A 27994-nucleotide genomic window follows, 5' to 3' on the forward strand; every position below is an offset into this window, starting at 1 on the left:
CATCCGAGAAAACTAAACATCAGTTGTAAAAGCCTGGTTACAACTCCCTTCTCCAGCCTGGATCACGGAGCCCAGCATGGAGCTGGACTGAGAGCAGGCAGAGCAGACAGCAGCAATCTGAGGGGATGGATCCTGCCCTGGAAAATAGGGAATGTCTGCTCCAGCTGACAACAGAGCCCCTACATGGGGCTGGAGCTCTGCTGAGCACAGATCCCCGTTCCAGAGGCAGGGAGAGAGGCATGGGAGCAGCTCAGCCCACGGGAAGCTGCCAGGCGAGCAGGAACACAGCACACACAGGCTGCAACAGGCAGGAGGAGCATTTATTAATATAAAAATGTGTATAAATAATCCAGTCCCTTTCCCAGAGCAGAGGCAGAAAGGCAGCCCCAGCCAGGCTCCAGGGGTGCCATTGCCTCAGCCCCACTGCAGGTTGGGGGGCACTGGCCACCCCCCAGGTGGTGGAGCCTGCAGGGATGGGGGCAGCTCCTGCACTGGTGGCCAGCCTGGAGGGTACTGGAATGGCGCTGGTTTCTCGGGAAGAGCACTGTGAGGGGAGAGGGACAGGGATGAGGTGAGACAGGGGGTCTCAGTCTCACTCCAAGGCCATGCTGGGGTCTGGGCTTCTTGTGCCCCCACCAGTAGCCCTCAGAGAGGAGGGGGCTAGCAGAGGAGGGTTTTGGTTCTCACCAAATGGGTTCATTGCCCCCCCCACAATCCCAAATCCAGCACCAGAACAGTTGTGTGACCATTGCCAGCCTATCCACGCAGCCACTGTTCCCTAAAGTAGTGTGTGCCAGTGAAAACTCAGTGAAAACACCGAGGTGAGGGGTCTGGGGGTGGGGGAGCAGCACAACCCCCAAGGGGGGCTCACCAGGCACAGGTGCTGGGAGCAGGGCTGGTCCCAGCCCCTCCAGCCCCGCTGCTCCCCACTCCTCACACAGCTGAGCTGGGAGAAGAACAAACAAAACAAGCAGATGTTTCTTTCCAAGCAGCCCAAATCCTGAGCCAGCTGTGCACTTCCCAAAGGACAAGGACCCCTCGGAAATGGAGGAGCTGCCAAACCAGCGGGGTGTGCTCAGCAGAGGACCCTTCAGCAGAGGGAAGAGGCTTCTCCCCGCCCCATGGCCTGGGAATCACTCTGTCCCTGCCCCTCTCCCTCAGATTTACTGGCCAAGGCCACTGCAAACACCACACTGGGATGAAGAAATGCAGGAGCAAGAAGCATCACTCCCTTACCTCCAGCTTGACCGGGGCACGTTTAAATTCATGGAAAACGTACCTTTTCCATTAATTCCCAAGTGCAGGAAGCTCATTTGTTCTCTCACACAAGCCCTGACAGCAGCCTTGCAGCTTCTCAGGCCTCTACCTCCAATCCTGATGAATCTTTTTAATTGTTATGCCAGAAGAAATCTAATCAAACTCCTTTACATAACCCCGGGGAGAAGCAGCACCCTCCTCTCCCTGCGGGGCCATGGCCGAGAGCCAACTACAGGAGTAGTTTTCCAGGAGCATTTTCCAGGCAACTAACACAGAGCAAAGTCACTTGGTTTAAGGTTTATCCCCTCAGTGGGGATTCTCCAGAGCCCAGGATGAGGCAGGGACCATGAGGACACACACTGTCCCCTCTGGGCAGGGATATCTGGTGTCACCTCCCAGCACTGTGGCTCAGGCACACAGTGGATACAGAGCAGAGGGAATGCTGCAAGGTGGAACGGCAGGGCCAATCACCTAATGAGCTGTTCCCTGAGCAGCAGGACTAATCAATAGGGAGGATGCTGCCTGGGTACTCAATTCCTTAGGGTCTCATGAGCTACAAGTGTTCTATCAGAGGTTTAGCTAGAGCATTCCCAATGGCTGTCCTACACGGATTCTCCAGCGGCCAGCAAGGTTAAGAATATTTCCCTTCTGAAGGTGTTAATGGGACTTCTCTCCTCTATCCACTGCCACAATCACAGAACTTGTGGTATCTCAGAAGCTTTGAGGCCTTGGACCCTTTTCTGATTGAAATCCACACTGTGTTTCCTTTGGGAATTGGTGAAAATGAATCCCACAAAATGTGGGGCTGGAGGGCACAAGGGGAGAACAGAGATGATTGGGACAGAGGTTGGCAAGGCTGGAGAGAGGAAGGGAAGTTCCAGTAGTTGGTGTTTTATTCCAGCAGCAGATGGTTTTTGAGCCTGCAGGGACAGGGAGGCTGGGAAAAAAGCAGGGAAACAATCCTGGAAATTTTTTTTGTGTATCTATGGTGGCAGCAGGGACCGAGTTCTGGAGGTCTGGAGATTCCTCTGGGAACAGTGATGGCTACCTGCTGTAAGAGCTCATTTACCCCAAGTTCCAGGGATTCATGGGCAGGACAAGCAAAATAGGGCAAGTGAAGTGTAGAGGGCAGGAATGTGGGTACCTCTGCAAGGCCAAGGGCAGCTGAGCTGAGGGACAGAACAATCCCAGAGCAACAAGCTCAGACAAGCACCAGCAGGAAGATCCTGCCCAGTCCAAACACGGAGAGGACGGGAACAAACAGAGAAAGAACAGAAGAGAGATTTGGCACCTGCCCAAATGTCATCCCATTAAGCCTGCGGCACAGTCAGGTGAGCGAGGAAACAGCCGGTGCCCGAATCTGAATGGATACTGTGAGAAGGAGCCAATCCACCCCCTCCCTGGCAGGCAGGGGATGGGGGAGCTGTCAACAGATGAAAGCAGGCACTGACACTGAACCCTGGGCGTTAATGACCCAGCACAGCACTGGCTCTGTCCTTCCAGGTGTGCCTGTGCACTCTGCGGAGAGCAAGGGTCCTCTGCTGTGGGCTTGTTCCCAGAGTTTGTCCCCAGCTCATGGGGACACCTGTGCACACATCCCTGACAGGGACACGTGCCCCTCATGAGTGCTGGCTGGGTGTTGGGACCTCGGATCCCCTGCACCCTCCCCTATCCCAGCCCTCCTGTGGGATCCCCCTCTGCACCCACACCTGGCTGACCCCCAGTACCTGTTACTCTGAGCTGCACTCAGCCTCTGGGCTCTCTTGTCCAGCCAGTCCTCGATGGTGCCAGGTGGGATATCTGCTCCCTCCCTCTGCAGCTCCTTCAGCCTCTTCTCCCCTGGTTGAGAGAGAGAGAGATTGAGATCAGAGAGGGCTGGATCAGAGGGAGGGCCACGAGAGAAAGTGCCACCAGACCCTTGTCCTTTCAACTCCATTAAACCTGCTGCTCATTACCCTGCACAATTTCACAGGGTGGAGAGAGTGTGCACCGTGCCTGTGGCAGCCCCTCCTCCTCTGCCCTCCTGCCATCTGATGCTTGGAGTCATCCCTGGTGACAGCTCCAGCCAGGCAGAGCAGGGAACAAGAGCTAAGCCAGCACGGTGGCAGTTTGGGCACCGAGGGGAGTCTGACATCTCCCCCCGGGGCAGATCAGCCTCATCCTCACCTGGAACAGCCTCGGCTGGCCCTGAGCCGTTCCCAGAGCTGTGTGCCTCCAACTGGCAGCAGTGACTGTGCCACCCCTGCCCTGTGAGGTGGGAGTGACAGGGACAGTGTCCGGATTGATGCAGCCTTGGCAGCCCAGAGAGTCTGAGCGGTTCTGGGTGCATGTTCCAGCCAGCAGACAGATCCCAGAGCTGCTGTCAGGGCTGTTTAAGGTGCTTGCTGCCTGATGTGTCCCCAGCCCCTGCACAGCCCAGGTGGGAGCTGTCACCAGCCCAGGGGCAGAACCAGGGCAGAGGGAACCAGGGGATAAGTTCCTGCATTTAGAACCTTGGAATGGTGTGGTTGGAAGGCACCTTAAAGCTCATCCAGGCCCACCCCTGCCATGGGCAGGGACACCTTCCACTATCCCAGCCTGGCCTTGGACACTGCCAGGGATCCAGGGACAGCCACAGCTTCTCTGGGCACCCTGTGCCAGGGCCTCCCCACCCTCACAGGGAATTATTTCTTCCATATATCACAGAATTACAGAATCAATTAGGTTTGAGAGAGATCACTGAGCCCAACCTGTATCTAACCTCAATTTCCCCTCTTTCAGTTTGAGCCCATCACTCCTTGTTCTATTTCTCATGTAAGTCAAGAATGAGGAAGGAAACCAGTAGGAAAACTCTGCCATTTACAGAATCAAGATTTCAACCCCTCCAGTCACTCTGGAAGGGCTGTGTGGGGCAGATGCCCACAGGCACCCCATGGGGAGAAGGGCATGGAGCCAGCTTGGCACAAACCCACAGCTGCCCCGTTAGCAAAGCTCCCCAGTGCCTGCAGCTGCAGGGAGGGAGCTGGGGGAGAACAGCTCTAGCAGGAATCCTGGAACAGCCACACTCCTGCCAGCACAGCAGGGATGAGGGCACACTCCCAGTGATCCCATCTCCAGCCTGGTGGAAACTTCCCACCTAACTGAACAAGGAACTCAGAAAAATAAATACTGGTGACAATAAAAGGAAGCAGAGGCAGCTGTGTGTCATTCCCTTTGCCCCGCTCATCCATCCTTCCAGGGGATCCTTGATCCCATTTAGGGATCAAGGCACCTGCAGCCATGCCCCCCCAGGAGCCTGCTCCACCCCCACCCACCATATGTCACACGTTTAAGGAAAATATTATACCTTTGCAGGCAGGGTGTGAAATTAATAGTGCTTGGGCAGAGTGAAGGATCACTTCATCCTACTGGTGGCAACCAATTATTCATCTGCCTGTTGAATACTAATCAGGATGGCAGGGATGTGCTACACAATGAGCAGCCAGATGGATAATTTGTCATCCAGCCTTTTCATCTGCTCCTGCTGGGCGGGGTGACAATGTGCCCAGTGCCACCACAGACAGCCCTCTGTGGTCCTGATGCCCAGGTGCTGCTCTGAACCCACCGATAAGGCTGGAGACAGGAATGGTCCAGTCTCCCACAGTTGTTCCCAAGGATCAACGCCCCAGCAGAGCTATCTGGGGTCAGCCCAACCACCTGGCCAGGTGGGGGAATGGGGAGGCAAGAAGCTCAGCCTGGACAGCTGGGCACTGCTCAGACTCGGGGTTAGACTCACCCAGCAATCTTGACCACCTTATTTCCCTTTGTTCTACATTTTTCCACCTCCTGAGCACATCCCAACTTGGCAAGGGGACAAGCAGTGGCTGTGAGAGGCTTTGAAGAGGGAGGGAAAAAATCACAGAGAAAAACCTCTCCCACCTCTCTGTGCCACTAAGATTTCCTCCTCATCCAACTCCAAGCCCCAACAGAGAAGAGAACATGAACAGCCAAAAGCTTCTCTGTTCAGAGCAGGGAGCCCCAAGACACCACACCAGGGATGGGGCAGCCACAACTCATGGTCCCATCCAGAGAAGTTCACTGGTTGCAACAGGACCACTCCAGGCTCACACTGGCCTAAATGAGGCCCCAGGTATATACATTAGAAAGATATCCAGATGTCCCCCTGTTCTCACAGCTCCATGAGTTGCTGGTCCAAGAGAATTGCAACCCTCAGGCTCAGAAATATGGCAGCAGGGGCAGGCAACTCTCCTCTGCCCACCTTGATGATGTCCATGTTCCTTTGGAGCACACACATCCCATCCAGGGGCCACCAAAGGCACCCTGAGATTGGAAATACTCCCTGAATGCCAACAGATATTCCAAGAAGCAGCTCTGAAAGGCCTTTACCAGCCCTTGCTCCCCACATGTGGCTGTGTGTGGACAGCTGTGAAGGTGCTTCCCCTCTCCTCCTCCTCCTCCTCCTCCTCCTCACTGTGGCGTTTGCTTCAAAGTCTAATTACAGCCAATTAAAAGAGCATCAGTAGTCGTGAAATGCCTCTAATGATGCCAGAGTAAGGGTCCACATTTATTTTCTCTCCTCATGCAACTTTTCCCATGGATTTTCCTCCTGAACAAGGCATTGCTGGAGGAGGGATGGAACCCCCAGTACTGGGGGGACACCCAGATGGTATATCCACAGGAAATCCTTCAGCTCCCACCCAGCAAAGAGACACACATGAAATCCTTCAGCTGCCTTCCTGGGTGGATGATGTGGAATCCCAACTCCTCTAGAGCACATGAACAGCACGAGAGCATGGCTGAAATGAGGCTGAGGCTCTGCAACAAGAGCAGCCGAACAAGTGACCGCCCTGCAGCAAGCGCTCCTCCCGCTCCCTGCCCAGTTAAACCAGTTGACTCCAGCCACCCCAGCAGGGTCCTTCAGATCCTTTCAGCCTCATGGATATCCTGCCAACACCCAGCTGTGCCCTTCCCTGGCAGCCCAGGCTGGCTGGAGTCACCAGAGCCCGGCCAGGTCGCTCCTGCCCGCACCAGGGACACAGATTAGCGGGGAGCCAATAACTCTGAGCAAGGAGATGGCAATTTGACAGTGACTTCTCCTGACATCACTGTACTTAAAAATGACAGCCTGGAAGTGTCTGGCTGATGAATGATGCAGCAGATGCAGTAGGCTAATGCTTTGATGGGGGAACAGCTGGGAATATGCCTCCCTCCCTGCTGAAGGTGTAAACTGTTGCTTCTTGATGAGGATATTCTACAGGGTGCAGAGATGCTGACGCCAAAGTAGGCCACGCTCCAAGCTCTTCTAGAACAGGGAATCATCCAGAATTTTCCTACATAACCCACAAAACTTACAAAAACAACAAGGTGAACTCCTTGCATTAAAAAGGTCAGATGGTAAGGATAATGTCATGTTTCCTTTGGTGGTGATTAAAATGCTTTGTTATCAAAATGAGTTCACCAATAGGGATCCAACAACACCAAACACTCGACGGGGACTTAGGGACAGGTTCAATGTTTACATGATAAAAGAAGTGCTACCATGGTTTTGCTGGGTTAAAATAAGTCATACAAGGTTTTGCCTGTGCCAGAGCTGAGGGAAGGGGGGGTTAAGCAGCACTGTGGGCCCACCAGGAGAGCATCCCCGCCAGCCTGGTCACCCCCAGCTCAGTCACACCAGGCTTGGGAAGGCTCTGGAGCTTCCAGCCTCTTGGCTCTTCTCAAATCCCTGACCACCACTGGCTCCAAACCTGTCAAAATCTCCCAGCTAGGTCAGAGAGAGGCAGCCTCATCCACATTCCTCCAGTCCCACTGGCTGTGGCTTGGGATGGTTTATGGCAAAGAAACCCTGAGACTGAGCGGGAATGCATGTGGGACATTACTGATGGAGGATCCTGTGTGAATTACACACCCTGCCACACATGAGCTTGCCCTCAACTCTGCCCTCAGCCCCAGCACCTGAGACACGGGTGCTTTGGCAGCTGAAGGAGTGCTGAAATGTCCCCATGACTCACCAGACAGTGTCTGATCCTTCCATCCAGTCTGTTACAGGCTGTCCCTCTCCTCCACCAAATCCTGCTGAGCCTCCCCCTGCATGAAATCCCTCCAAGCTCTCTGATCAGAGCTGGAGTCTGTGTGATGCATGGAGCCACACCGGGAGAGAGGTGAGCAGGACTGAACTCACCAACCAAGCACCGCCTGTGCCCTGGCCATCACTCCTTCAGGGCTAATTGGTAAATGAAATGTTTGACTCCAGAACACAAATGCAAGGTTTCCCAGTAATCTCCCTGGAATTGGCTCTCAGCAGCCAATCCTGCACTCACACAGACCCATCTGACACAAGTCAATACTCAATAACAAGTGTAATTGGCAAGGAAAGCTGCCCGAGCGCAGAGGAGCTGCCAGCCTTCCCTGCTTCGCTCCAGAGAGCTCCCACTTCTCCTGCATGAACAGCCAATGCCTGGGAGTGCTACAGGTTCCTGTGCCTGTCACTCTGTGCCGCCCTGGGGAGCCCAGCAGAGGCTCTGGCTGGAAGGTGACTTGGAAGGGAAGGACAGGAGTGCTCCAGCCCTGCCATGGTTATCGACTGCCAGCGGTGCTCAGAGGTTGGTTCAGAGTCACCTCAGGGACTCACACTGACTCAGCACAGCCTGCAATAGCTCCACGATGCCTGCCTGCCTCCCCCTGGCTCCCCTGAGCACTCCCTCCCCAAATGGGATGCCTTAGAGGACCAGGAGAGGCTCTACCCCACGCACACCCCCTGTCTCACATCCCACACTTCCAACACTTCAGCCTGGCTTTGCCAGACTCTTGGCAAAACAACAGCTGGCTCCAGCCAGGATGTGGGCATGAGAGCTGCTCCAAGCTGGGCTGCACTGGGACAGCAGGCTGGAGAAGAGATCCTTTTTCTCTGATCCACACTCTGAGGCCATGTCTGGGTGCTGTGCCCAGTGCTGGGCTCCCCAGCACAGAGACAATGGGCACAAACCAAAATACAGGAATTTCCATTAATAATTTCCCTTTAAATATTTAAAAATATATACATTTTTATTATGAAAGTGGTCAAACACTGGATTGGGTCACTCACAGAGGTTTCAGAGTCTCCAGCTTTGAGATACTCAAAACACAGCTGGACATGGTCCTGAGTACCCTGCTTGAGTTCACCCTGCTTTCAGCATGGTTGGGATTAGAGGATCTCCAGAGGGGATTTCAACCATTCTGTAAGTTCTCACCAACACCTCACTCACACTCCCTGGAAGTGTCCAAGACCAGGCTGGACAGGGCTTGGAGGAACCAAGGGTAGTGGAAGCTGTCCCTGCCCATGGCAGGGGTGGAATGAGATGAGCTTTAAGATCCCTTCCCACTCAGCCCAGTCTGTGATTCCGTGATTTTCTTTAACCACTGAAGTAATGACTCCTATGGAGAAAACAGAGCTGCCACCTCTTTCCCCTAAAAGAAAAGTAGTTCCAAGAATGGTAGTCCCAGAATGAGAAAGTTCAAAAGTGCTCTGCAGACTCCCAGCAGGGAGCAGCTGCCATCCACCCTCTGCCCACACTTCACTTCCATCCAAAGCCACCCAAGCAGAGGCTGTTTCTGGATCCAGGACCCCTTTCACAGCCCGACAGCAGGACAGTTCTTCCCACCAACTCTTCCCACGGGTGGAAGCAGCAGCTCCCTGGTAATAGCAGAGAGGTGGGGGGAAATCAAATCCATAAATTTAAGGGGATGTGATGTACCAGTGCCCTCTGCTGCTGACAGACTTTATTCCCTGACTGAACAAAACCCCGAGGGCTCACAAAGCCCACTCCAAACTCTTGCTGCCAAGTGGTAACAGCACTGCTCAGCTCCAGGTTTGTGTCTGTGCCAGCAGCTCGAGAGCAGGGAGCATATGACAAACTGCAGCACTTCCAGGCTCACAAAGCACTGAGAAGCAGGAGGGACCCACGCTTGGCAGGCTCTGGCTCTGTGGGATCACAGCCTGCACAACCCCTCACACCCCCCTGCAGCAACCCCCCCTGCAAGGAGATGCCTGGACATTTCTTTATTGGAGAACTCACCTTGAACCTGGGCACTCAGCTTCTCCAGGTCCTGCTCTGTCATGTGGGAAAATCTGCAGTTGGATCCAAAATCACATTGTCCTAGAATGAAATGGTGAGATTTGAAAATTCAATTTGAATTTGAAAATTCTCTAGGTTAAATATTAGGAAATATTTCTTTACAGAAGGGGTTGTAAAACATTGGAATGGGCTGCCCAGGGAAGTGGTGCATTCACCATCCCTGCAAGTATTCAAAAATATGTGGATGTGGCACCTGGGGACATGGTTTAATAGTGAACATGGTGGTGCTGGGTTGATGTTTGGACTTGGTGACCTTTTCCAACTTTAATGATTCTGGGAAAAGCCATGCAGTTCCATGAGAGGACCCACATGAGGTCCTTGTGCAGGCAAACCCAGGCTCCATCATAACTGGAGGCCCAAATCCTTTCCTCCGGCCTTGGGCTGGCTTTGGAAGCAGCTGCTGGAGCATTTTTTTCCACCTCAGAACTCCTCACCTGTTTGCAGAAACTTCCGACAAGGTTTCTTGGTTTGTTCCTCCTGCAGGATAGCAGCAGCATCTGGGAAGGCAAGGGATGAACCCAGGTAAAGATCCTGTGCACAGCAATATCCCATCATGTCCTGTCCCAGACAGGTCAGGAACCACAAGGAAGCAGAGGGACACCCAGGCAATGCTTTCACAGCCAGTTTAACCCATTCCCACCGCATTCCTCAGGTTGGCACTAACACACTTGGAACTGTGTGATGAGACAGGGCAGAGCCACACATGAGGGTTTTACCTCTGAGACCGCTGAGGCAGCAGCATCAAGTGCACAATTCACAGGCACACAGAGTGTATAAACTGATTTATTTTCTATTCCCACTCCCCCACCTCATCCATCACCTCCCCAGCCCCAGAAAGGGAGCAGCAGACAGCTGGGAGCACCCACCTCGGAATAAGTCATACCAGACTCTCTTAGCCCGGAGATGCTGCACTCCATTGAGGTGTTTCTTCCTGTTGTGCAGGTTGTCCTGGAAGGACCTGTCACAGTAGTCACAGAAGTACCTTTTCCCCATCTCTCTCTTGGCAGAGCAGCATCAGCATGGCCTGGAATCACCAGGCAGCTCCTCGGCGCCCAGCCATGGGAACGGAGGATCCAGTGTTTACAGTGCCTGCTTCCAAAGGAAAACTCAAATCACTTAAGGTTGGCAGACAGAGAAAGAGGTGAGACCCAACAGTTTATATCCTTGTCCATCACAGACTGCTGGGGCAGGATCTGCTGCCTGTACATGGGAGAAAAGGCTTGGATCTGCATTTATCTCTGTCACCCAAAGTGGCAACAGCTCTGCTGGAAGGATTTTCCTTCCCTGAGTTCAGATCACATAAAACAGAAACATCAGAGAGCCAAAGGCTCCAGACAAGGTGTAGCACAAACCATCCATGGTGCAAACAGGAGGAGCTGGAGGTCCTGGGGACCTTTGAGCACAACCTCCATGAGCTGACACACAAGACGAAGGAAATTTCCCCACGTCCATCTCAGCACGGTAAGGAAGAAACTCAGCAAAGCAATTTATTTTATCCTCAAAGATAAAACAAAATTGATCTCACCTGTCCTGCAGGTGGGAAGCTGCATCACAAACACTACAGGACGTATCTCCTACAATCCACTAAGTCACCTGTTTTTTCCTGTACATCATGGACAGCTCTCTTCATCCTGCCTAGCCCCTGGCACCAAGGTGTGTCTGCTCTGAGTACAGCATTAAGGATTACAACGGAATTTGGGAGCTCCCACCTGTGCTGGGCCTGGAGCCACAGGCAGTGCAGGTGAGAGCAGCTTGTGTTTTATCCTTCAGGCACTTGTTCCTATCGGATGTGCCTGCTGGAGGTGCAACAGACACCCTGAAGGAGCTGCAAGCTCTCTCCCGAGGGATATAAAGATACCTGATGAATGGCAAAGATGGATGGACTGGGAGATAAACTCCAAAAGCAATTCTCCAGGTTCTGACACTTTGACAGCCGAATGCATTTAAAAAATGGCACGGAGACCAGCACGAGAAATAAAGATTTTATAAATAAAACAGGTCCAGAATCAATCACAGCCTCCTAGCCAGTTCCTCCGGAAGAGCAGAGCACCAGGCAATCCCTCAGAGCCCGGCGTGCCCAGCTCAGGCAGGGCTGCCAAGCCTCCTGCCAGACATCCATCCCAGCACAAGCACCTGCACCACATTCCCTTCCCTCCCTGCTCCCGAGAACTGCTGCTTCAAAATCAAACCCCTGGAAATCTCTGAGGCCTCACACCACAAGTTAAAGCAAAGCTGCGTTCGATGGGAAGACCGCCTGAGATTTTTTAAATTGGATTGAAAGCCTCCACACCGAAGGTAAAATGTTCAGATAGTCCAAGTGAACTGGAAATCAGTCCTTGGTGGGTGTGGGCTGGCCATGCCCCAGCTGTGTGTGCTGGGACCCCAAACCCCTCGAGCCCTTGGCTGATCCCAACTCAGCTCTGTAGGGCTTGAGGTCTGAAATTATCCTACTCCAGCCCAAGAACCCAAACCCAAGTGCTGCTTAACGAGCACAGAGCCATAAATTCCCTCATACTTTGCATCCCTGAGTTTTGCAGCACTGTGGTGGGGTAGCTGGAATTCAGAGGGAACATGTCTGGCTCACTGGCAGGGTTGGCTTTTAAAAACTGAAAAATCCCTGTTCCACATGTTATTCCATAGTCTCCCAAAGTTCCTGGACACAAAAAGCTCCCTGTCTCAGCTGCTGGCTCCTGCACTCCATCTCTGCAGAAGAGAATGCTGCAAACAGGGAAAACAAATGAGATTCTGCAGTGGTCCCACACAAGTTTCCAGAGATCTCCCAGGGAATTCTGCCTGCAGAAGCCCAGCAGCAGCCAGCCTTTGAAATCGTATTTCAAACTTTCTCTTTCATCACCCCGACAGCAATAATTGCAGAGGCTCATTCCCCCTCCTCCCCCAACAACCAGGGCAGAAAGCTCCTCCAGATTCCAGACTGCCAGATCCCACATCCCACAGCTGCCTGCTCCCGAATTCTCCAAGCAATTCCCATTGCAGGGGACGGACAGAATGTAAAAACCAATTAGAGGAGTATCAGATTCTCCCTGAGATTTCCCCCTTCAGTGATTATACCCAACACTTATTCCCATCTTTTCAAGGATTCCACTGCATGGATACCTTGCTGGGTTCTGCCAACTCTCTGCAGCACCAGCACTTCCCAGTGCTCTGTGAGTCCAGAGGAATAAAAAGCTGCTTCTGAGCAGCACCAACCTATTTCCATCTCCCCAAACGGCTCCAGCAGTAAACAAAGAGCATTATTCAGCTGAAAACAGAGATGGTTCCTAATTAAATCCATCTTCGTCATTATGAAATAAAGTAAATGTAGCTGTTCTATAAAGAACTGCCTCAGCCTGGCTGTTTCCTCTCAGCATCTCCAGCCCTTGATTTGCAACTGAATCAGGGAGCACAGACCTGGACCCACCGCAGCCATAAACGCTTCCAGCCAGGCTCTGTGCCAGCTTAAAAGTCTTCCTGAATAAATGCAAATACAAAAAAACAAAATAAAAAAAAAAGCAACCCAGGACTTTGTGTTGTATGGAAGTATAACAGCAATGCTGTGCTGTGTCTCCTGCAGCCCTGTTGGGTGAGCAAGACCCTGTTGTGAGGCACCTCCAAGGTGTGTCCCTCAGTCAGCCAGGGGCTTGGGACAACTCCAGCCCAGATCTCCTGTGCAGCACCCTACATTTTCCCTTCTCCAGCCGCTGCCAAAACACTTCACACTGCTCTGTATCAGCTGCAGATTTTCTCTAGGACTCTGGGGGGTGTTTCACCGGGCAGAGGAGGAAGGTGACCCTGGAAGGGGCACTGACTCCTCTGGGTCTGGGGGGAGCTGCTGCTCTCCACACCAAGCCCCGGGAGGTGCTGCTGGGCCTTGACCTCAATTTCCTGCTTTCTCACAGCCCAGGCTTGGGGCCATCCCAGCCACTCTGGATATCCAGGCAGATGTGAATTAATTAAATCCAAGTGTCAGGCTTATGATACTCAGCTGCCAATTTAAATGGGCTCAGATCTGCAGGGAGACTGAGAAAGGCAGCAGAGTCTGCCAGCATCTTCCCAATGACAGAGGGACAGATCCTGCTCTCCATTACACCCAGAGGAAATAATGGAATGGGTTGGGTGGGAAGGGACCCAACAGCTCATCCAGTGCCACACCCTGCTATGGGCAGGAGCACCTTCCACTATCCCAGGCTGCTCCAAGCCCTGTCCAGCCTGGCCTTGGACACTTCCAGAGATCCAGGGGCAGCCACAGCTTCTCTGGGCACCCTGTGCCAGGGCCTCCCCATGCTCACAAAGAACAATTCCTTCCCAATATCCCATCTAACCCTGCCCTCTGGCAGTGGGAAGCCATTCCTCCTTGTTCTATCACAGGATCACAGAATGGTTTGGGTTGGAAAGGACCTTCAAGCTCATCTTGTTCCAAACCCCTGCCACAGGCAGGGACATCTTTCACAAGAAATCCAGAGCTTGATTTGGGATTAACACCAACATGAACACACAGAAACCATCCTGGTGACAGCAATTTACAGGCTGCTGGGGAGATTTGTCTTAGATAATCCCAAGCAGTTACATTTGAAAAATAGCAGTTGAGCTTTTCTGACCTCTGCTCTGTGTTGATCAGTGGCAGCACCCAGGAAACGGCTGGAGCTGTGCCAGGGCAGGTCAGGCTGGAGATCAGGGAAAGGTTCTTCCCCCAGAGGGTGCTGGGCACTGCCCAGGCTCCCCAGGGAATGGGCACAGCCTGAGGCTGCCAGAGCTCCAGCAGTGTTTGGACAGTTCTGCCAGGGATGGACAGGGTGGGATTGTTGGGCTGTCTGGGCAGGGCAGGAGCTGGACTCATGATCCCTGTGGGTCCCTCCAGGTCAGGATATTCTGGGATTCCAAAGGGATAACACCACACACAGGAATGTGCCAGGCACCTTCCAAGTTTCAGCACAAGCAGAGACCTTGCCCTAACCCAGAAAAATCCCACGGATTCCCACAGTCATTGCATGAGGGAAAAAATATAAATAAATCAGGGGAAATTACTCTGTAGCCAGACCTTGTGCTACTTCTAAGTGGGTGAGACAAACAAAACAACAGTGCAGCATCATTTGAGGTTCTGCTCTGGAATTTCATGTACATGCTCGTTTAGCAACAGCCCTGTGGGAGAACAGCTTCAATGTTAGGATTCCCCTGCCCCCTTCTTGTCTGTCCTGCCTTCCTAAATCCAAATTTACCTTTCTCTCCCATCAGTGCTGGAGCCACCCTGGGGCTGCTCTACCCTCACTGAGGTTAAAGAGAGAGAACACAAAGAGAGGGCAGCAAATGGGAACATTCCCACTTCTGTTCTGCCACCTGGGGCCATGTTCCACTAGAGCAGCTGTCAGAGGTCCTCTGGCCCTGGCACAGGGGCTCAGAGAAGCTGTGGCTGCCCCTGGACCCCTAGAAATGTCCAAGGCCAGGTTGGATGGGGCTTGGAGCACCCTGGGATAGTGGAAGGTACGCCTGCCCACGGCAGGGGTGGGACTGGACGACCTTAAAAGTCTCTTCCAAACAAGACATTCCACGATTCCATGAATTATGAGCCCCTCTCCCGCTCTCCCTACACTGACACCAACCACCCTCTGCAACCTCAAACTGCAGAACACACCCCAAATCGCCTCCCACCCACCCTCCGGGGGTAGAGCTGAGGGCAGTGACCGCAGCTCCCGTCCTGTCCCTGTCACCCCTGGCCGGACACCCGGGCAGGGCAGGGCAGGGCAGGGCAGGGCAGGGCAGGGCAGGGGTGTCTCCGCCCCCTCAGTCCCCCTACCCCAGCCCCGCACAAAGCCGGGTAGAGACCCCAGGTTGCCCAGCGGAACCCGCTGAGGGGAGGGACGGGACGGAGCCTCAGAAGGACACCTCACGGGGATCCACGGCCCAAACCCCACCAAGCCGCGCTCACCCACCTCCGACCAGGCCCGCGCCGCGCCGCCTACAACTCCCACAATACCCCACAGCAGGAGCGCATGCGCATATCGCAAAAGACACGGCGCACCTCCTACAACTCCCAGGATGCCCCACGGGCGCCTGGCGCAGTTTAAGGATTACAGGGTGCCGCCTACATCCCCCAGCAGCCCCCGCGGTGCGGCGCAGGCGCGGAGCGCGCGGCCAAGATGGCGCTGCTGCGGCAGGTTTACGGGTCGCTGTTCCGCCGCACCTCCACCTTCGCGCTGTCGGTCGTGCTGGGCGCCGTGCTCTTCGAGCGCGCCTTCGACCAGGGCGCGGACGCGCTCTTCGAGCACCTCAACGAAGGGGTAAGGGCCGGGTAAGGCCGCGCCGGGGCTGCCCGGACGCGGGCCCAGCGCTGAAGGTCAGGCCGGCCCCGCTGGGCCCCGCGCCGGCCGCGCTCGGGCAGCCCCGGGCCTGTGGCTCGGCCCAGGGCTCGGTGAGGGTCAGCGCGGCTCGGCCCTGCCTGCGGGGGCTCCTGGGCTGTCGTGGCGCTCCGTGGGGGCTGTCCTTGGGCTTCTGTGGCTGCTGGGACGGGGCGTGCAAGGCGGTGGGGAGCGGGAGGGGTAAAAGGAGCTTGGGTAATGTTCCGTAGTGCCCCGGCATGGCCGATCTGCCCTTGGCAGAGGGAGGGGATAAGGGCTGGTGGCCTCGGGTGTCCTCAGTGAACCTTGGGTGAAAGGGGTCAAGTCGTTCTTAGGTTCTTAAGTACAGCAGTGATGGGATAATGACTGCAGGATACTGAATCAGGCGCGGGGGAGAGCCCCCAGCCCTTCCAGTGCCTAAAGGGGCTCCAGGAGAGCTGGAGAGGGACTGGGACAAGGGCTGGAGGGACAGGACACAGGGAATGGCTTCCCACTGCCAGAGGGCAGGGAGAGATGGGATATTGGGATGGAATTGTTCCCTGGTAGGGTGGGCAGGCCCTGGCACAGGGTGCCCAGAGAAGCTGTGGCTGCCCCTGGATCCCTGGAATTGTCCAAGGCCAGGCTGGACAGGACTTGGAGCAGCCTGGGATAGTGGAAGATGTCCCTGACCATGGCAGGGGTGGCACTGGATGATCTTTAAGGTTCCTTCCAACACAAACCATTCCATGATTCTATGAATAAGATTGTTCTGGGCATCCCTTATGTCCAGGAGCAGAACTGCCCTCTCCAGGCTGGGTGGGAATTCAGGGCAGTGTCACTGGGATACTCTAATCCGTGGGAGGAGAACAGGGTAAGGGGAATGTCTGCAGCTTTCTTCACGTCCAGACTAAAAGCCAGGAGACGCCATGTGCCTCCCTGTGTCCCCCAGATCCAATACAGGACTCCCTCACCACCTCCTCAGGCAGGATAACTTGCATCTTGTATTTTGTTATCCCAGCACCACTGAGAAGCTGCCTAATTTGTCTTGGTTTCTTTTCCCCATTTGTTTTGCACACAGAAACTGTGGAAACACATCAAGCACAAGTATGAGAACTGAGCAGCTCAGCAGCAGGAGCCAGCCTGGGGTGGCTACAGGCACTGCAGGGATGGATTTGGCCTCCTGAAACTGGGAATGGATTCCTGATGGAACAACTCCGAGCCAGATGATATCAGCCACCTACTGATCTGATGTGAAGCAAGATGGACTCAAGGAGTTCTGCTGCTGTACTCGACTCACTGTGTTCAAATAAAACTCCTGGTCCTGTCTTGTGTGTGTGTGTTCACCTCACTCATCCTTTGGCCTCTGTATGACTGCTCCTTCTCTGGGAGGTGGAAAATCCTTAAAAACAGCGCTGTTTCCTTAGTTTGAAGGCACAGTCAGCAATCACAATGGCCTAAAAAGGGTTTGAAAGCACATTGGCAGCTGCGGTTTAGTGACAACCCTTGGCTTCTGCCTGAGAAGGGTGAGGAGCTGTCTGCTTCTTCTGGTCTGTCCACAGAAAAGGGGGTTAAAATCATTCACAGCATCTTTTGTAGCTCAGATCTGATGGAGATCCCTGGCCTGGCCCCTTCCAGAGCTGCAGGTGCCCTAATAGGGAGTAATCTCTGCACTTTGAACAGGATGGGTGCACCCAGCACTGCTGGGCTGAGAATGGGGATCCTGTTTAACTTTGATCTTGTCCAAGACCTACTGAGAGGGGATGTGGATCCCTTTCCCAGTTATTCCTATGCCTTCTGGCTCCTCACATGACTCGAGGAGCAGAAGTGATGCCAGGTTTGTGTGGCACAACCTCCATCCTGATTGATGCAAGGGAAGCTGCTGGGAAGGGAGAGGGATTGCTCGGTTTCCCCCCCAGGCTCAGAGGAGTCATGGAATGGTTTGGGTAGGAAGGAGCCTTAAAGATCATCCAGTTCCTCCCCCCTGAACCTTCTCTTTCCTGAGCAGTCATTCCCTTCTCCCTGAAGAGCCTGGCCCTGTCAAACCTCTTTCTATCCAAGAAGGTGTATTTGGGCACTGCCTGGGGTAATGACTCAGTTAATTCCTCAGCTCTCAGGTGGCTGTAGGGAGCTCTGGCTCAGTGATTCCTTCCCACTTTCCCAGCTCAGCAGCCCCATCTCTCCCTCCTCACTCTGTTTTCACTAATCAGGAGGAAATTCAGCAATGGCTGAGGCAGAGCCCATTAGAGCCTGTGCTCACAGCAGCTTTGTTGGGTTTGCAAACGAGTGCCAGGGGGGTAAAACATTTACTCTGAGAACACAACGAGCACTTAAACACTAGGCTTGTGTTTTTGGAGCCAAATCCAACTGCAGCTGTCCCAGTCCCAGCTGTGCTTTACGGAGATGGTTAAGAGGAAGGTTTAACCTTTCCTGGGACAAGCCCATCCGAGTGAGTGCCAGCTCCCTGTGCTGTGCTGCCGTTCCACATCAGCCTGAGCAGCTCCGAGAGAATTGCAGGCTCTGAGCAGCAAGAACCAAAGCTGAATACAGGATGAGGGGACAGCACTGCAGTGGGCAGCAGGGAGGGGCTGAAGCCATCGGTGCAGAGAGCAGGAAGCTGCAGGAGAGTAGCTTATCCCAGCAGGGGATTTCCCTGGATACAGCATTTGGGGATGCTGGCAAATGTAATTCCTTTTTCTATGCCTGTCTTTGGGAGGTTTGGGCAGCACTGATAGGCAAAGAAAAATCTCCTTGGAGCACTCAGGACTTCATTTCATGGCAATGGCTGTTGAGCTGCATTTCTGCTTCTCTGCACACAGCCCCACAGCAGCTCCAACCACATCCCTGCCCTGTCCAAAACCAGGCACCAAGGAACAAGCCTGTGTACCTTCCTACCACCTTACTACCACTTTACCAACACTCCACTGCTCCTGCACCACTGGGATTGCCCTGGAGCACAACCCATTGCTGATTTTCTCACGGTGGGGGAGACAACTACAGGCACTACTGCAGTACTAGAAAGCAGAGTGTGGTGGGAAGACAGCACTCAAGGCACATTAACCAGTAAATTACCCAAACAGAGCCTAATTGGATACCAAGAAGTTCATCAATACTGTCTTTAAGAGCCTAAAAAAAACAACTAAAACATCTACATCTTTTATTTGTACCATCTGTTTTCACAGGCCTCACTCAAGGAACAGAAATCCATAAGGTCTTACTCACCTGAACCGCTGTGGGTCTGTCAGCAGTGGGAACAGCCTGAGCCTCTCCCTCCCAGCATGGGGCTGTGTCTGGGAGGATTAGGTGGAAAAGGTTCTTCCCCCAGAGGGTGCTGGGCACTGCCCAGGCTCCCCAGGGAATGGGCACAGCCTGAGGCTGCCAGAGCTCCAGGAGTGTTTGGAAAACACTCCCAGCGATGCCCAGGGTGGGATTGTTGGGGTGCCTGTGCAGGGCCAGGAGCTGGACTCATGGTCCCTGTGGGTCCCTTCCAACTTGGGACAATCTATGACTCAAGTTCAGGATAAGGCATTTCCATGGAAGCTGTGCTCTCAGAGCTGCCCACAACAGGGTGGGCAGGGAGGGCGCAAGGAGCCAGTACGAAAATAAAACTCTGCGAATTATAAATAGTACAAAAGGGCAGGAATGGCTGGTGCAGCCTGTGCCATGTATTGGGTGCAGCCACTGGCACACACAGTCAGGGCAGCACTCCCACAGGGAATGCAGGTCCGTGTGAGCCGAGGTGCCGAGTATTGCACACAACATCCAGTCCCCTGAGCAAAGGGAATGCCAAGGAAATGGAGCCTCCTCGTGGGCAGGAGCCTGGGGATGGTGCAGCCCCTGCCCCAGGAGCTGCTCAGGAAGGGATCATGCCCTTGCTACGCTTCCTGTCGGCCATGGCCCGGCGGTTGTGGTTGGCTCTTGTGCTTTTGTTTGCTTCCTTCTTCCTCCGCTCCTGCACCGTCTCCCGGTTCTGCCCGTGGCCCTTGGCATTCCCAACAACGGCAGAGCTGTCGTGCTTGTGCCTGGAGGACACAGAAAAAGGATATCACAACAGGTCCACTGCACTCCTGGGGAAAAAATCCCAGATCCCCACTAACACCAGGGTGTGAGGGGTTCAACTCCTGGGCCTCAGTGCATCCCAGGGCTCAGTGCAGCAGCCCAGGAGCAGCATTAGCCACACAACAACTGTGTCCTTCAACACACTGAGCCCATCAGCTGAAAACAGCTATGAAACTGTCCCAAAATCCCCTGTGGGAGCTGTTGGAGCTCTGGAAGTTGTGTCTCCAAGATCCTGTCTTGCACAGGGCTCTGTTGCTTGGAGTGCCAGGACAAGGGGGAATGGCTTTATGCTGAAAAGGGAGAGACTTGGATTGGGTATTAGGAAGGAATTGTTCCCTGGGAGGATGGGGAGGCCCTGGCACAGGGTGCCCAGAGAAGCTGTGGCTGTCCCTGGATCCCTGAAAGTGTCCAAGGCCAGGTTGGAGAGGGCTTGGAGCAACCTGGGAGAGTGGAAGGTGTCCCTGCCCATGGCAGGGGGTGGAACAATATGGTCTCAAGGTCCCTTCCCACCCAAACCACTCCATGATTCCATGTCATGCCTACTCCTTTTCAATGGGATAGAACAACCAGCAGTGAAGTAAAAGGTGGGTGAGGAAGTTCATCAGGCAGGACCCTGAGGTACAGGAATGTCAAGGAGCAGGAATACTCTCAACAATTCCAGTCAGCAGCAAAACAGCTGCCAGCTGCAGAGCCAGAGGGGAATCCTTGCTTACCCCTTCCTGGCAAGGAATGCCTGGCGCCTGGCTTCAGCTCTCTCCCGCAGGACAGCTGGGTCCTGAACAAAGTGGTCCTACAAGGAAGCAAGGGAAGAGGTCAGGAAACTCCTCAGCGCTGTGCAAAAGCCTGGAGAGGAGGGATTCTGTTTGGAACAGAGTTAATTCCTGATTCATTACCTCTGGACCAGCAGGATTGGTGTTACAGACTCTAAACACAACAGCTGGCACAAAACCTGCCTGAAAAGCTTCCCACACCATGGCTGCTCCCAGCACATCCATGGAAACAGAGTGTCAGTGACCCTCAGAGTGCTCTGCTGGCACTGTCTGTCTCTGGGATAAAGGAGCTTAAAGCTCCCCACGGAGGAAGTGTCACTGCTGAAGCACTGTTAGGCCAGGAAGCAGTGGAGAGCTGTCCCTGGGGACATGTCACAGCCCAGCAGCCACTGACCAGACCTTGCTGCTGCTAAAATATTCCCTCTCTGAAATAAGAAATGTGCTCCACATCACCTACAGATGAAACAGGGAAGAAATATGGTAAATCTTAATGCAACTCCAGCTAAATGTCACCTTTGTTCTTTCCTTTTCAGCTTCCTCTTCCTCCTCTTCCTCCTCTTCCTCTGTCTCCTGTCCTTCCTCCTGTCCTTTAGATCTCAGGACCTGAGGAATTGTGAATGGCCTGAGAATTAAGACACAAATAGTTAGAAAAGACAGCAGCACAGCCACAAACATTTCTCTTTTTGGTTTGAATTAGGTTTTTAAAAAATGAGAATCTAAATATTTCATGGACTTTCTTTTTCTGAAGAAAAGGAAATAAAAAGAGACCCAGGACTTAATGCCACATTCCTATGGGCAATTAACAAACACATGCTCTTCACTGGGGAATGCTCACTATGAAGTTGTCACTGAAAATAATAATAGTTTAAAAAAAAAAAACCAAACCCCTGAAACCTCACAAGGAATTTCTCCACAAAAACAACTGCTTCCTTTGGGAAATGGGCATCCAGACACAGCCACAAGGCAATATTAAGGAATATCCTTTGCTAGGCTTTAGCTCACCCGACAGGGAGCATCTGTTGGACAAGACAAACACTTGGACAGAAACACCAATGCTCAGCCAGTGCTGGGCTCCAAACCCTCTGTGACTGGTCAGGGCTACCCAGGGAGCCCCAGTTCCACGGCTGTGCCCCAGTTTCCTACAGGGGAAACCCCTGGAGAAATTCATCAGGTTTCGTGAATCACCCTGGACATGCAGAGCAAAGGGCCTGGGGCTGGAGGCAGAATTTACCACATGCCTATAGCTCCTCTTTAATAGAAATATGTGCCTGTGCTTAAATTCCATTGGAATTCAAACCCACAATTCCACTGACAAAGAAATAAATGTAAAATCAGGAAAGCCTTTGTTATTTCAAACCAACAGATCCAGTTTTCAGCAGTAACATCCACTGTTTCTAGGGGCAGTGAGACCTCAAAGAGGGGAAAAGACCTGGGTGCCACACTCTTACAGGCAAAACACAAAAAGGATTTAAATTGCAGCTTCAACACACTTTAGGAGGGGGAAAAAAAGGGACAAAAGAACCTCAAAGCTTCATTTTGGTTTGAGGTTAGGAATGGTGACATCTTCATAATGCATCAGAATTCAAAAGGCCACTTACAGAAATGTTAAAGCAGCTTTTAAACCACGTGTTTTCTAAAATAAATATTTTCCAGCCTCCATCCCCACTAACCCTTTGCTTCCCAGAAGCTAATTGTGTGCAGCTGTCAGTCATGGTGCAAAGTGCTGTGCAATCCATCAGGGATTAAATTCCAGCTATCAGCACTCAGAGGGACTTGGCAGGGAAAAGTCTGGTTGTAAAATTTCCCAAATTTCCAAGTTTTCCTTTGCTAACTAGCTATTTTAGGTTCCACTCCACTGATTTTCTAAGCCGTTTTTCCCTGCTGCAGGGTAGTTTCTGCAAGGAGAAGCACTGCTGAGTGCAAGCTTGAAAACGTTAGGAAATTCCCCTCTTGGATTTGCTGATTAATTGAGGCAATGGCTGCGTGGAAGCTGGGGAACATCCTGGGCATGTGCCATGGCAACACTCCCTACCCACGGGAGAAGGGAGACCCAAACTTTGCTCCTTGCACATCAGAGCAAAAACAGAGAAAGGGCTGGTTTGAAGTTCCCATGGAGGAACAGAGCCCAAAGCAGCATTTCCCAGGTTGGTGGAAGCCAGAGAATCCCGTGGTGATTCTCCCAAAGCCTCCTCCCCCTCCCCACAACATTCACCTCCTGGAGATGAGCTCATCATCGGAGTCAGCGTCGTTAGCGCCCACTTGGTTCCCGTCGTAGGTGTCGTCGTACTCATCCTCGTAGTCCTCGTAGGGCTGGGCTGCTCCCGGCTCCAGGGGCAGCTCCTCCAGCACCACGCTGTACTGGCTGTAGCGTTCCCTCTGCTCTGTCACCAGCCGCTTGTCATTCACCAAACTCCGGGTCGTGTCCTTCTCCCTCCTGCACGGGAACAGAGGAGGCAAAGGCAGGGGTGAAAACCTGCCCTAGAAGCTGCTTTTCACCCTGTTCATCAGTGGAAGGTGAAGCAATCTCATCTCCAATGCCACAAGCACTCCTTATGCCACTGCTGGTTTACAGATCATGGAATGGTTTGGGTGGAAAAGGATCTTAAAAACTCATCTTGTTCCACCCTCACAACCTCCACCATCCCAAGCCCTGTCCAACCTGGCCTTGGACAATTCCAGTGATCCAGGGGCAGCCACAGCTTCTCTGCACAACCCGTGCCAGGGCCTCCACAGCCTCACAATTTCTTCCTAATATGCAATCTAAAACTCCCCTTTTTCAGCATAAAACCATTCCCCCTTGTCCTGGCACTACAGGCCATTGTAAATGGTCTCTTTCCATCTTTCTTGTCATTCCCTTCAGGTCCTGGAAGGCGACAATTAGGTGATCCCAGAACCTTCCCTTCCCCAGGTTGTTCACTCCCAATTTTTTCAGCCTTTCCTCCATCCCTCTGATCAACTTGGTGCCTCCTCTGGACTTGCTCCAGCAGCTCCATGTCCTTCCTATGCTGGGACCCCAGAGCTGGATGGAGTGATCCAGGTGGGATCATTTCTACAAGGGCTGTTTGGCCACCAAAAAAAAGAACAGGAATTGGAGACCACCAATATCATTTGAGACAGAGAGGAAGCTTTCACAGGCCAAAAGCAATTCTATTCCAGATTAAACTCAGCCAAGGTGAATAGAGAACAAATGTGAGGGGAAAAGGACATATGTAGATGGGAAGAGCCAAAAAATAACCAGTGCAGCAGGTGAGGATGAGAATAAACACGAACTACCAAGGCAGAGAACAAAACAGTAGAGAGTGATTGTGATTCAACCTTAGAACGCTGTAAGGACTTGTTTTTTAAATTTAGAAGGCAAGTAAATTATAGTAATTCTAAAGAAGGGAAGACCAAGAAGTAGAGGGATTAAAAAGCAACCCCTGAGTGTTTCAAGCTGCGCAAGCATAAGCTCTGAAGTCCCATCTTTCAGACAGCCAAGTACATATTTACAGCAAAGCAACAAGGAATTCCACTGTCCAGCATTCCCAGGAGCCCAGAAGAACCCAGCATCAGTGGATATGATCAGAGAAAGCCCTGTCCAAAGCAGTGGCAGTGACTCAGGAAAGGACAGACTGAGGGGATGTGATCCAGCAGCCTGATTTTCATTTGGAATCTCAAAACAAAGGAAGTTTACAGCTGGAGGTGGTTCCCTCTCTCCCATGACTCACTGCCTGCATTCAGCTGCACAATGCCCTCCCAAGCATGTGGTGAGTTCACCCATCCCGGGATCCCTGGGATAACACCTTCTGTGGGAATTCAGCTGAGGCTGAACCAAGCACTTAGTAATTGCTTCCTGTCGAGCTGGTCTGGTGACTGCAGAGGAGCTGCATGAAATGGTCTGGGCAGCAATCCCAGGAAAAACAGTGGGATAGCTCCTCTAGTCCCATGGAGCTCAGGACATGCTCCGGCTTTAGGAGACAGATTCAGCTGACAATTAGGGCTGGACAGGCACAGACAAGTGTCATCACTTTTCAGGATCAGCAGAGTCTGTGCTGGCACATTCATTTCTTCGTGCTTGATTCCCTCCTCATCCTGCCTGGATTTCTCTTTCTCAAGGACAGTCCCTGCCCCAAACTGCTGATGCTGAGAGTGGCCAGTGCAAGCTGCTCTGGCTCTTTAAGCACTGTGGTGACATCAGGCTTAGCAACAGCACCCTGAGCTCAAGAGAATTTGGTGAACAAAAGGTATTTAGAAGGAGAAAAAAAAAAGGAAATAATTAAATATTGATACAATTCAAATCCAAAGCAGATCTCAAACTAAGCTTGGAGAGCCCTGTTACTCCAGCAGTGGGGCGAACCATCAGGCTTCTTGCTGGTGGAAAATCTACTGAAGAAGTGACACTTTCAGCACTGAAAGGATACCACTCATATTGATGGAGTGTTGAATGTTAAATCCTAGAGACTCAGTAGTGCAGCTTATCCTTGGATTCAGCTGGATATGGTCAAATTTGGGCATTGCTGATCTCTAGGTTTCAAACCATTCAAACCCCAACTAATGTGTCTAGAGTCCTGCAAAGTTTTCCCAAATGTTCTGAAATGAAGACACAGCCTGAGGGAGGCAAAAGACACCAGGAAGAGCAGCAGCAAGAGGATAATCCCAAGAGGTCACATAACTACAGCAGGAGAGAGGAGAACTTCTCCAGGAATAATAGCACCGCTGGAGAAAAGGCAGAGCTGGAGGGCAGTGCCATGGGAGCAGATCCCACACCCCAGCTCAGGGATGATTTACAGCTTCCAAAGCTCTCCAAGTGATCTGCAGAGGGAGCTCCGAGCAGGTTATTCCAGCCATGGATGCTCTGTGCTGAACTCGGTGCTCTCTGGCCTTGACCAGCTGTGCAGCAAGGCTCTGGGAATCAGGGATAACCCAGCACATCTGTGCAAGGCTTTGGGAATCAGGGATAACCCAGCACACCTGTACAATGCACCTGTCTCAGAGCAAGGCATCACTATGAGGAGAAAGGATAGAGGTTCTGTCTGTGAATTTTCAGCTATGGACACATCAAAAGCCATTGCCTTGATTAGAGAGAAAAGAAATTCCTTTCTTGCCCCATCAAGCCAGGAGCAGCACTGAGGCACTGTTCTGAAGAGCTGGGCCACTGGACTTGGGGACAAAAGTGGTTTGCTCCTAGAGTTTGATGCAACTTTGCAATCAAAGCTTTAACTGGAAGCTCTCAGGTCATGTGGCTCCAAGTCCAGACAGACTTTTAGTTATCTGCTGTGTAAATACATCCCAACATTAAGATCACACTTGGCTGGCTAGAGGAGGTGTTTAAAGTCCAGTGGAAGGTGTCCCTGCCCATGATAGGGGGTAGAACAAGATGGGCTTTAAGGTTCCTTCCAACTCAAACCATTCCACAATTCTGTGATATGTTTTAAAAGAATCTGAAGCAAGGGAACCACATTATAAAGTTGACATCAGTGGGAGCCAGCACCCAAATCTGCATGGAGTGTGGCACAGCACAACACACCCAACTAGGCAGAAAGCAAAGTGAAAACTGGTAGGGTTTTGTAGAAATCTCTGCTCATGGCAGGGAGATGGACTAAATGACCTTTAAAAGTGCCTTCCAACCCAAACTACTCCATGACTCCAAGTGCCCTTCTGCAGGAAGCTTTACACCAGCAGGAACAACAGAAGTAGTCTAAGGCACTGAATGTTATCAGATGTTGAAGTAGATGGATATTGAATCTTCCCTTGGCTCTAAACCAAATCGTTATTTATTCTCAGCTCTGAGTCACAATCCCAGGCTCAGGGATGGTGCTTTTCAAGGTTTGTTGTTCTGTGCAAGTTTAACATTAAGCCCAAGGAGCAAGAGCCTGACATTACAAATGAGCTTGGCAGAGCAATCTCCAGCAGCAGACACACGAAAATGTGTGAAAGCCAATTAGGAAAAACACTAAGTGAAACCAACCCCCTCATAATATTTCATTTTACTTTCCCAGACAAACAGGTGGGAAACATTTTTGATAAGCCTTCCCCCCTGCCAAAACATTCCTGCAGGAGAGATAAATGTGCAGGTTCCCAGCTGTTTGCTCCTCCTGACAGGCAGAGTTAATGACTGGGTGCCAAAACTCACCTCTTGCCTTTCTGGATCCGAGACACATCTACTGAATCCCTGCTGAAAACATCAAACTCATCATTCTGGAAAATGTTATAGCGAGAGCTGACCAGAGGGGTAGGGTCTGGCTTCAGCTGCCTGTTACACAAAAACAAGGAGAGAGAAGAAAAACAACGGTGAAGTGAGGAAGACAAATCTCTCCCTTCCCTAAGCCCTTGGTTTATCCTTTGTCAGTCCCAAAGTGATCCTGAGCATGCCAAGAGGTGCTGGCTGAGTCACAGGGCACAACCCCTTCTCTTCACAGCCACGCTCTGGCACGAGCATGGCACAGCACTTTCCAAAGCTTGGATCTGAGGGGAAGCTAAAGCAACTCACAGAAAGCCAAGAGAAAATTCTTCTGTTCATTTCAGAGTCCATCAAACCATGCAGCACAACGGAATATTCAACAGACCGCCTGGTCTCAACACAGTGACTCAGTAAAGACAAACGCTAAGTGTGATGAATTACATGCTGGAAAAAATTCCAACAATTTGTTGCTGCTGATTTCAAGATATTTATCTCCCTTGTTAAATCTTTCTCAGGGTTCCAGGTTTATGTTTGTTCAACTTATAAGTCAAAAGGCTGTACTTTTGACATTCATTGTGGTGGTGCAGTCAGCTCAGCTGGGTAGCTGCAAGATGCTGCTGTGCTCCCCTATAAATCAGCAGGGGTCAGAATTCGACATTTCCTATCGAACCAGCAGCTTTGTTTCAAGATGCAAAAGTCAGGGAAAAAAAAATTCCAGCTCTATCTTGTGGAACTGCTGGCTTTGCAGAAAAAACAATCCTTCCTAAAGCCCATCCTGCAGCAGTCGTGCCAAAGTCAGCAGATCTGACTGCGGGAACACAAAGATTGTTGCAAAACGGAGATTTTTGACATCATTTTTCCGATAAAGATGCTTTCCTTTAATGCAACAGTGAGACAGTCTGCCCATAACTCCATGAAATGTGAACAAACAGCACATTCACATCCTGATGCTCTGTCAGGAACTGCTGGTGCAGCACAAACACACACTCACAGCTGCAGACAAACTCCAACAACTCAATCCTGCCACCAGCTATAAACCCTCCATCCCCTGTCTAGCCCAGAAAAGCAGGACAAGCCTGGCAAATGTGTCAGAGGGAACACAAAAATGGATCTGAATTCCCATTTCCGACCCCTAACTTCACTCACAAAAACAGCAGCCTGTTAAAACAACCATATTTAACCCTGCAGGTTGAATTCCAGCTGGATTAGCCCCTCTAAAAATGCCCTTTCCTGCAGGAGAGCTGAGATTTTCATACCTATGACACCAAACTCTGCAGCAAAATAACTTTTTAAGGCAACATATTCTATTGCTCAGCATTCTATACTATTCCATTTCTATTTGAGCATTTC

At 52.0% G+C, this 27994-nt stretch overlaps 3 protein-coding genes across 11 annotated transcripts in view; 1 reads left to right on the top strand and 2 right to left on the bottom strand.

Annotated features, from left to right (window-relative positions):
* Window positions 1–299: 299 nt before the first annotated feature.
* On the bottom strand, window positions 300–15387 carry ZMAT5 (zinc finger matrin-type 5). Of its 2 annotated transcripts, none has more exons than XM_085076243.1 (6): window positions 15275–15387; window positions 10217–10439; window positions 9785–9847; window positions 9291–9371; window positions 2985–3096; window positions 300–544 (listed from the first exon to the last, which is right to left on the bottom strand). In XM_085076243.1, exons 2-6 carry the CDS (start codon window positions 10341–10343, stop codon window positions 415–417), a joined length of 513 nt encoding a protein of 170 aa, XP_084932369.1. In that variant the 5' UTR covers window positions 10344–10439; window positions 15275–15387; the 3' UTR covers window positions 300–414. The 2 variants fall into 2 exon arrangements, with proteins under 2 accessions (XP_084932369.1, XP_084932370.1); XM_085076244.1 differs by having other exon boundaries at window positions 10217–10442; window positions 15275–15374.
* A 53-nt stretch (window positions 15388–15440) lies between these two features.
* On the top strand, window positions 15441–16983 carry UQCR10 (ubiquinol-cytochrome c reductase, complex III subunit X). The gene is made up of 2 exons (XM_085076245.1): window positions 15441–15622; window positions 16737–16983. The coding sequence occupies exons 1-2, from the start codon at window positions 15482–15484 to the stop codon at window positions 16773–16775; spliced, it is 180 nt and encodes a 59-aa protein (XP_084932371.1). The 5' UTR covers window positions 15441–15481; the 3' UTR covers window positions 16776–16983.
* A 1812-nt stretch (window positions 16984–18795) lies between these two features.
* Window positions 18796–27994, bottom strand: part of ASCC2 (activating signal cointegrator 1 complex subunit 2) — a 34544-nt gene continuing 25345 nt past the window's right edge. For all 8 annotated transcript variants that reach the window (XM_085076231.1, XM_085076233.1, XM_085076238.1 and 5 more), the window contains 5 exons: window positions 26597–26716; window positions 22697–22918; window positions 20998–21106; window positions 20428–20504; window positions 18796–19677 (listed from right to left, as the gene is read on the bottom strand). In XM_085076231.1, coding sequence (XP_084932357.1) covers window positions 19509–19677; window positions 20428–20504; window positions 20998–21106; window positions 22697–22918; window positions 26597–26716 — 697 coding nt within the window. In that variant the 3' untranslated portion in view covers window positions 18796–19508. The remainder of the gene's footprint in view (window positions 19678–20427; window positions 20505–20997; window positions 21107–22696; window positions 22919–26596; window positions 26717–27994) is intronic.

The sequence above is a fragment of the Lichenostomus cassidix genome, chromosome 15 (assembly GCF_008360975.1).
Source record: "Lichenostomus cassidix isolate B80296 chromosome 15, HeHo_3.0, whole genome shotgun sequence".
Taxonomy (NCBI): Eukaryota; Metazoa; Chordata; class Aves; order Passeriformes; family Meliphagidae; genus Lichenostomus; species Lichenostomus cassidix.

What these genes read in the sequence shown, in the direction of transcription:
- UQCR10 (XM_085076245.1), top strand. Translation starts at nt 15,482, where the DNA reads ATGGCGCTGCTGCGGCAGGTTTACGGGTCGCTGTTCCGCCGCACCTCC. An exon ending in TCGAGCACCTCAACGAAGGG is followed by an intron (nt 15,623 to 16,736) that starts GTAAGGGCCGGG and finishes TTTTGCACACAG; the next exon opens with AAACTGTGGAAACACATCAA.
- ZMAT5 (XM_085076243.1), bottom strand. Translation starts at nt 10,343, where the DNA reads ATGGGGAAAAGGTACTTCTGTGACTACTGTGACAGGTCCTTCCAGGAC. An exon ending in TCGGAAGTTTCTGCAAACAG is followed by an intron (nt 9,372 to 9,784) that starts GTGAGGAGTTCT and finishes ATTTCATTCTAG; the next exon opens with GACAATGTGATTTTGGATCC. An exon ending in AGTGCAGCTCAGAGTAACAG is followed by an intron (nt 545 to 2,984) that starts GTACTGGGGGTC and finishes CTCCCCTCACAG; the next exon opens with TGCTCTTCCCGAGAAACCAG.